This window comes from Pleurodeles waltl, chromosome 11 (genome assembly GCF_031143425.1).
Source record: "Pleurodeles waltl isolate 20211129_DDA chromosome 11, aPleWal1.hap1.20221129, whole genome shotgun sequence".
Lineage (NCBI taxonomy): Eukaryota > Metazoa > Chordata > Amphibia > Caudata > Salamandridae > Pleurodeles > Pleurodeles waltl.
Window position 1 is genome coordinate 908,559,554 of NC_090450.1, and position 9,271 is coordinate 908,568,824.

Genomic DNA, 9,271 nt, shown 5'->3' on the forward strand with positions numbered 1-9,271 from the left:
CACTAACTCAAACTTGCTACCAAAGGTAGTAGCTCAATTCCATCTCAAACTTTTTTTTTTCCCCATCACATGATTGAGTTGCTGAAAGAGCCCTACACATGTTATATGTGAAGTGTGCTTATGTTCTATATTGATATGGATTGTTAAATGAATCTGATCTTATGCATAAGCTAAGAGGCCCCTACCTATTACCCAAGAGCACATTCAACATGTAAAGGTGCATCTATGGCATTTCTAGGGAAACCTGACATTTGTAAGGCAGCTACATGGTTATCACCACACACTTTCACTAAACTATTTTGGATGTTTTAGCACTCCAAGCAAATGGAAGTCTGGCAGCGCTGCATATTTTTTCAAAGCTCAAACCCAGAGGCTAGACACTGCTTTAGTCTGTGCAGAGCATCTACAGCCACACATGCTATCAAACTGAAAATGTTACCCAGTAAGCATCTTTGGGGCATGTAGTGATGTAGATTCATGTGTGCTAACCCACCTCACCTGGCACCTGTGGCTGTTAGTCTTTTGATATGCATTTTTATGCATGGTTATTTAATTTGCTTATTTTTACACTACACACTTCACCGCGGGAAAACAATCTGAAGATGGAGTTCCAGACCATGCACATTGCCAGCAAGAGTCGCCGCTCGTGACAAGATAATTTGTCAACCTTCCAGACCCAACGCTAGATGGTGGAAGTATGCAGAGCATGTAAATCTACAGCACTACATGTCCCAAACGGATGCTTACTGGGTAAGTAACATTCCTTTTTGTTAATCTGCGGGTTATGCAGCAGATGATGGATCGTGTGGCAAATTCAGCAAATCTAGAATTATGTGAGAATCTCCACAGCTGCACAATTTCATAATTCCAGTGGCCCTGCTCATCAGGCAGACTTGTTTTCACAGCATGGTTAGGCCTTCACCCAGACATCTCTGGCAATGCTTACTCAAGAGTTACCTGTATGCTTTCATGTCTTCCCTGATCTGCTGTCATGGATGTGTCACTCACATGTTTCTGAAAAGATTTCATTTATTGGCTGTTCTTGTGTCTTCTGTTTGAGCCAATGCATAGTTGTCCAGTTTGTCTTCAAAACTGCGTTAAGTTATTTACTTCTATATTGAGTGTTGCAGCCTCTGTTCACCTGTCGCAATTCATCACTACCCTTGACAGGCAGGCGCTGCAGACCATACCAAGGTGCGGGATTTGCCTTAATGGCTTAGTCGCAACTTCTAACTTCCCTTCCCCCCCTATCCCACTCACGCAATCTTGTACTAAACTACCATACTCCAAAGAAAAAAACAATTCATTGTTATAGCTCTTACTGAGAATTGTTGGAGCCAAGAATGTAGAGGAGGCGGTCAAACTCACCAGTTTTCATTGGGTCTTCTGTACTGATCTATGCCTTGACGGGGACATGGCTGTGACCTGTGACAAGGACATGCTGCATTCATGGCTCTCGCCAGAGGCATTCTGGTACACATCTGCTGGGTTGGTAATTGGTTATTGCTACATAATGTTAAACATCATTGCCTTGCAGCCCAAGCACTCCGACTAATGCATTGGATGGGCTGTGCTGCTTTATTTCCTTGGTTAATTGGCACTACCCATTCCCACTCATGTTTAACGTGAGGTGCCTGCAGGAAGATGTATCAGTCATCTTAGTGACCTACCTTAATATCTGCTGGTTCAATCTTACTGCAGATTCCTCACCACCCTTTCCCTCAAGCCAGCTGCAATATAGACTATCCGAGACATGCAAATAAGATATGTGCTGTTATTGTTGATGTAAATGTTGCTGTTGGTCCTCTCCATATACCTTGCTAGGATGCAGTTGAAGTACCAGGAACTGAGGTCTCTATGCAGGGTGCTGTTGATTATTCACCCATATCATCTTTGAAGAACCTTCCTGGCACCACAGGACGCAGCTTGAAGAGTCCTTGCCTGAGAAGATTCAGACATTGTTTAAATAGAAGAAAAAAACTGTGCCTCAGATCTGAAAATGGTTAGACTGACACCATTCACTCACTGAGAGAAGATTGTGGGTTAACATTTCACCATTTAAACCTTGGCTACTGGGGACTCTCAGCCAGCTGACTGGCAATTATTCAAGCATGTGAATCCATGAAGAGTACAAATTGTCGAAGAATTACAGTACCATGTAAGTAACTTTTCTTGCTGTCGGCAGAGCGCTACGGTGCCTAGCCAAGGTTAGAAAGCACTATGGAAATGCCACAGCACTACAATAGTTTCTGGGGATTGGCATTAAGGTAAGGCTTCTAATCTTCACAAGACTGAGTTATTACCAGCAGCTCATCGCTGACTGACTGCCAGCCAACATCAAATTTAGTTGGTTGCCTAAAAGTAAAGCTGTCAAAATGCATGGAATGCAGGAAGACCTGGGGTGTTCCTGTACGTATCTTACTTCTGACACTTGTAGCACTGCTTGCCAGTTGATGCACTTAATTTAAGACCTTTTGAAAATAGAGCTCTTAGAAATTGATAGCAGATGTACAGGTATTTTGGCTTAGCTAAAGGATCATTGGAGTAAGGGTGGATATGGTCTTGAACGTTGCATGCTTTTAATTTCATTGTTTTTCTTTTCAGCATATAGACTTTTTAAACCTTTCAGATAATTGCATGCTTAGGTTGGTGGTCTGGGTACATGAGCATATTGTACTTGGTGCCATGCACTGACCAGTGTTTATTAGAATTCATGCTAATTTTATAACATTTCATAATATTCTTACTAACTTAAAGGTATAAAAATGGTTATCCTGACCTTGCAAATGCTGCCTACTTAACTCTTGAATCGATTTTTCAGATCTTGAAGCCTGCAGAGAAGAAAAAGCCAAATGCAAACAGACCTGTAACTCCACCAAGAGGCATGATCACCAAGCAAGCAAAGAAATGAGTCCTTTTGACATTTCCTAATCGGACTTGTAATATAGTATATAACTTCCATTTTTAAGATGTCCTTTTGTGTTACTGTGCACTGGTTAGCTTGCTCAAAATAGATGTATGTTTATTTTGATTTTAATGAATGAGTTGCTGTATTTAACAGCAAGGCGAGACTGAATGTTTTTCCTCCTCCCTATCCTGCCCTTTGACCTCAATTGGAGTGCAGTTTTTAAAAGGTCTCTGAACTTTACAAATTACTGTACTCTCCTTTCAATGGACTTTCTCGGTTTCATCTTGTACAGTCCATGTGGAATGTAAATGCTTGTTTTCTTAAGGATCTGAAGAGGGCACTAGTGTGCTGGTGAAAAGCTCTAATCGTAATCTCTATAATTTGCGTATGTTACTACAAACCACTGTGAACCATTTTTTATTCCACAACGTTAAAAGGGATTGTTTTTGTCATGTTCACCCTTGTACAGCTGTGAAACACCCCCAACTTCACCAGCATCACTGGTTTGATGTATATTTAATTAAAGCACATTTCCCATACTGTAAACTTTAAATGACAATTAAAGCCATGATTTTAAATGTTGGAGTGACAATTTCTTCATGTTTGCAAATGGAAACTTATCTGAAAGTACACCTATTCATAGGGATTGAATTCTGTAGGCATGTTAGTGCCAAATTCCAAAGCAGTTGAAGGTTTTTGCAGTGGCAGGATTGCGAAATTTGATGTCTTTGCAGCCCATCCACGAGTGAATTGGTGAAGGTGCTGTTTGCATTTTGTTTACAAAATGCACTGTCAACAAGCACCACTGTTGTAAGCAAAAGAAAAACTGATGCATACCAAGCTGCCCATTCATTTTAAATGCCTAGAAACATCAAGGAGTTGGATTTGTCTTTCGAATATCTGCTCTTTCAGGTTGATCCTTTTTTTAAATAAAGTATGTTGTGAGCCCCTGTGTACAGTAAATCTGTTTAAGCTACTGTGTACCACTTTGCAGGTACACCTAATTTTCAACAATCATTTTTGTATTTATATATCTGAAATTTAAGTTTGCCTTAGTCTTTACCATGTGTTCCTCATTAAATTTATAAACCCTTATTCCATCTCAGTGCTTGGTGACTGAACACTTTAAATGGAGGTCGGAAATTCCAACATAATCAAGGAAGCCCCCTTTGAAGGCAACCATTTATTTTTAATATTGATCGTGAGAATTTGAATTTGGGGAGTATTAGCACCCAGCTCAAGGAATAATTACAACCCATGTCCTGGTGAGCCGTTAGTCACGAAATTAACCAGAGCTCAACCCCTGATAGTGTTTGAAGTATTTACGCAGTACCAGAACAGTAAAAGTTGAAATGCAAAACGATAAATTACAAACAACTAAGTAAAACTTAATTATACCAGAATGACAAACCCAATAAGGAGGACCAAATATATGTCTGTGTTAGGTGGCATGTGTAGCTGCAGATACACATACTGTGCACTGTTCCTGCAATCTGGTGTTGGGCTCGGAGTGTTACAAGTTGTTTTCCTTCGAAGAAGTCTTTTCGAGTCACTGGACCGAGTGACTCCTCCCTTTCCGCTCCATTGCACATGGGCATCGACTTAATCTTCGATTGTTTTCTTTCCGCCATCGGGTTCGGACTTGTTCCTCTTCGCTCTGGTTTTTCGATTCAGAAATATTTTTTAAAAAACACTGAAAATCGTTGGTGTTTTCGATCGCAAACCATCTTGCATCGACACCAGCGAAACTCCTTCAGTTGCCCTTCGGGGCACCCGTGCCTGGTCGGCCCGACTGCAGGAAGCGTTGTAGCCTCATGGACCGGACCCGTTCCAATTCTGCCCTCAGTGCCACGCAAAATATCCATACACGGATAAACATCAGGTCTGTAATCTGTGTTTGTGAACAGATAACCAAGAGGATACTTGTGAGGCCTGCAGGTCCTTCTGTTCCAAGAAGACCTTGAGGGATCGAAGGGCGAGACGACTACAAATGGCGTCAAAGTATCGAACACCTTGATGTCTAAGAAGAGGAGATGGCCATCTCCATTCAAGGATCTGACTCGGATGAATCAGACGTGGACCGACCACCGACAGCAGGCCAACACATGAGTACTCCTGCCCCTACCCAAACCCAGAGTCAGTCCAAGACCAAACAAAAGGTCTCGGACGCTACTGCTGAAAGGTCATGGCTCTACCCGGAAGAAATTAAGCGGTGACCAAGCAACACCTTCGACACCGAAAAAGGCCACACACATCGAAGTCTTTGGAGTTGAGACAGTCTCCGAAAAAGTTCGACATCGACTCATCAAATCAAAACCCCGAAAGACTTTCGGAACTGAGGCCTACTATCACATGGGCATTTCGGTACCGAAAAAAACAGCTTCGAAGCCGGAAAAAGCCTCATATACAGAGGAACATGGACTTTCTAAGCAGATGAAAGAAAGCCATAGATTTGAGGAGGAACTTTTACAGGTAGAATTTGAGACCAGCCTGGATACAGATCCACAAGGATACTGGAAAAATCCTCAGCACCTCCCCTCAAATTTAAAAAGAAACTGGCTTCCGTTTAGCCAAAGGCTAACCTCTCCACCTAAACATAGCACCTCCTAGACAAGTTTTGGCTAGGGCTGCTGCTTTCCACAATGTAAGCATGCATACTGAACCACTAGAGGAGGACTTTTTTTAATACCTTGTCCTCCACACATACATCTTATCAAAGTCTACCCAGGCATGATCAGACATGCCCAACAGATTTTTCAGGAGCCGGTTAAGGGAAGGGTCTTAACACCAAGGGTAGAGAAGAAATATAAACCACCACCGTCTGGCCTGGTATTTAATCACCCAACAGCTACCGCCAGATTCGACTCCATCTTAGATTGTTTTCTTTCTGCCATCAGGTTCGGACGCGTTTCTTTCACTCCGGTTGTTCGAGTTGGAAAAGTACTACAAACTCTCTAAATTAGTCATTGTTTTCGATCGAGTACCATCTATCATCGACACCTCGGTACCAGCGGACACAGATCTCTACTTGCCCTTCGGGGCACCCGTGCCCAACTTAAACCTGGTCAGCCTGACCAAGTCTTGTCGAAGCCTCATAGACTGGACCTCGTTTAGATTCTGCCCTTGGTGCCACGCCAAGTATCCTTACACGGACCAACATCTAGTCTGTAACCTGTGTATCTCCAGACCACCGAGAGGATATTTGCAAGGCCTGCAGATCCTTCCGCTCGAAAATGACTGCGTGACCGACTAGAGCGAAGGTTAGAGATGGTGTCCAGAAGCACTGAACGCCTTGACACAGAATAAGATGATCCACACCGCAGTCTCCGTTCGGGGGTCCCACTGATCAAGAGTGACGACCGGCCAATAACAGCAGGCCAGCACATGAGTACGCTTGCACCGACCCAATCCAAGCCCAAATACAAGGCCTCGGGATGCCACTGCCAGAAGGCCATGGCTCCACCTGTAAGAAAACTACTGGTGACCAAGCAACATCTTCGGCACTGAGAGGCCACACCACTGAAGCCTTCGGACTCAAGCCGAGGCACAGGCTCTGAAATCCTTAAGCATAGACCCATCGAGCTGAAGCCCCGAAAATTCCTCCCGGAGCCGAGGCCAACAACTACTCCAGGCCTTTCGATCCTGAAGAAACCTGCTTCAGAACTGAAAAAACATACATATACCGAGCAGCGTGGACTTTCCAAGCCATTGAAAGAAAGCCATAGATTTGCGGAAGAACTTGCGTAAATGGAGGAATTTGACGAAAAACAGGCCAGAATCCAAATTCATAAAGACACTGGCAAAATCCTCACTGCACCTGCTCTAACAGAGGAAACTGGCCTTTCAAGGACATTTGGACACTGACCAGCCACTGGCTAAAGTGCTAAAACCGAGACAAATCTCTGCCTCCTCAGTTCTCACCTCAACAGTCTCCTCCTCACCTGTCTCCCCACTTATTACCCCCACTGCACAGTCTCCAGTACAGTCTGCACAATCACACCAGGATGAGACTGACCCATGGGACCTTTATGATTATCCCATTTCTGACAATAGTCCAGAGTGCTATCCGTCAAAGCAGTTACCTCCCAGAGGATAGCACCTCATACACACAGGTTCTATATAGGGCAGCGGCATATCATAACGTAGCCATGCACACAGAACCTCTTGAGGATGATTTTTTATTTAACACGTCCTCAACTTACGCCACCTACCAGTCTACCCATGCTTCCTGGCATGTTACAACATGCACATCAAATCTTCCAGGAACCAGTTAAAGCAAGAGCGATCACTCCAAGGGTAGACAAATATAAGCCAGCTCCTTCAGACCCAGCTTTTATTACCCAACAGCTACCCCCAGATTCCGTAGTGGTCAGCACAGCAAGGAAGAGGGCTAACTCCCAGTCGTCTAGGGACGCACCCCCACCAGATAAAGTACAAAATGTGGTGCTGCTGGTAAAAGGGTGGCATCACAGGCAGCTAATCAATGGCATATAGCCAATTACCAAGCGCTAATGGCCAGATAAGACAGGGCCCACTGGGGCAAGATGAAAGACATTATCCAGCATCTCCCCAAAGATCAACAGAAGAGAGCCCAGCAAGTAGTAGAGGAGGGACAGGCAATTACCAACAATCAGGTCGGCGTTAGACTCCGCAGACACAGCCGCAAGAACTATTAAAACGGCTGTCACCATTAGGTGACACGCATGGCTTAGGTCGTCAGGCTTTAAACCTGAAATCCAGCAGGCTGTACTTAACATACCTTTTAACGAACGCCAACTGTTTGGCACACAGGTTGATACAGCCTTTGAGAAAATGAACAAAGATGCCGACCCTGCCAAAGCTATGGGGCACTTTACTCAACTCAATACAGAGGCTTGTTTTGAAAGCCTCCATATAGGGGAATCTTTAGACCCCCAAACATCTGAGCCATCTACCTCCCAATCCAAACCCTCTTACCAGACACAATACCAGAGGGGGGGGGGGGTTTCGGGGAACCTACAGAGGACAATTTCCCAGATCTAGAGGAAAATATCAGCCCACGCATACCAAACAGTGACTTCACCCACATCTTCCCTCCCAACACTTCAGTGGGTGTGGAACTTTTGCAGTCTTCCTCCCCCAGGTGGTTACCCATCACAACAGACAATTGGGTCTTATCCATTATCCAACATGGTTACCACAGAGTTCACATAAACTCCAGATATACCCTCAAAACCACACACTCTCCTCAACACATTTCAATGTTGCAAACAGAGGTACAGTCACTATTACTCCAACAAGCCATAGAGCTTGTGCCACATCAAAGAGGAACAGGGGTTTACTCCCTGTATTTCCTCATTCCCCAAAAAGATGGAACATTGAGACCAATACTAGATCTCAGAACTCTCAATTGTTACCATGTGAAAGTGTTCTGATAGGATGCAACACTACAGGATGTAGTCCCATTGTTCCAACAAAGAGTTTATGGCAACACTGGATCTAAAAGATGCATATTTTCACATACCCATCTGTAGGAAGTTGGCTCTGTATGCACTATTTCAAAGTAAGGAATAGTATGCACAGAGTCCAAGGGGTTCCCCTTAGAGGTAAGATAGTGGCAAAAAGAGATAATACTAATGCTGTATTTTGTGGTAGTGTGGTCGAGCAGTAGGCTTATCAAAGGAGTAGTGTTAAGCATTTGTTGAACACACAGGCAATAAATGAGGAACACACACTCCGACAATTCCAGGCCAATAGGTTTTTGTATAGAAAAATATATTTTCTTAGTTTATTTTAAGAACCACAGGTTCAAGATTTACATGTAATACTTCAAATGAAAGGTATTGCAGGTAGGTACTTTAGGAACTTTGAATTAGCAAAATAGCACATACAGTTTTCACATAACTCATATATAGCTATTTTAAAACTAGACAGTGCAATTTTCAACAGTTCCTGGGGGGGAGTAAGAGTTTGATAGTTTTTGCAGGTAAGTAAACCACCTACAGGGTTCAAGTTTGGGTCCAAGGTAGCCCACCGTTTGGGGTTCAGAGCAACCCCAAAGTTACCACACCAGCAGCTCAGGGCCGGTCAGGTGCAGAAGTCAGTGGTGCCCTAAAACGCATAGGCTTCAATGGAGAAGGGGGTGCCCCGGTTCCAGTCTGCCAGCAGGTAAGTACCCGCGTCTTCGGGGGGGCAGACAAGGGGGTTTTGTAGGGCACCAGGGTGGACACAAGTCCACACAGAGTACACCCTCAGCAGCGCGGGAGCGGCTGGGTGCAGTGTGCAAACACACGTCGGGTTTTCAATAGGTTTCAATGGGAGACCAAGGGGTCTCATCAGCGATGCAGGCAAGGGGGGGGTGGGCTCCTCTGGGTAGCCACCACC

General features: G+C 44.2%; 1 protein-coding gene across 1 annotated transcript in view; it reads left to right on the plus strand.

The window, feature by feature from the left end:
* PPP1CC (protein phosphatase 1 catalytic subunit gamma) overlaps positions 1 to 3,486 on the plus strand; it is a 147,653-nt gene extending 144,167 nt beyond the window's left edge. The window contains exon 7 of the mRNA XM_069214857.1: positions 2,822 to 3,486. Coding sequence (XP_069070958.1) covers positions 2,822 to 2,911 — 90 coding nt within the window. The 3' untranslated portion in view covers positions 2,912 to 3,486. The remainder of the gene's footprint in view (positions 1 to 2,821) is intronic.
* Positions 3,487 to 9,271: the final 5,785 nt, after the last annotated feature.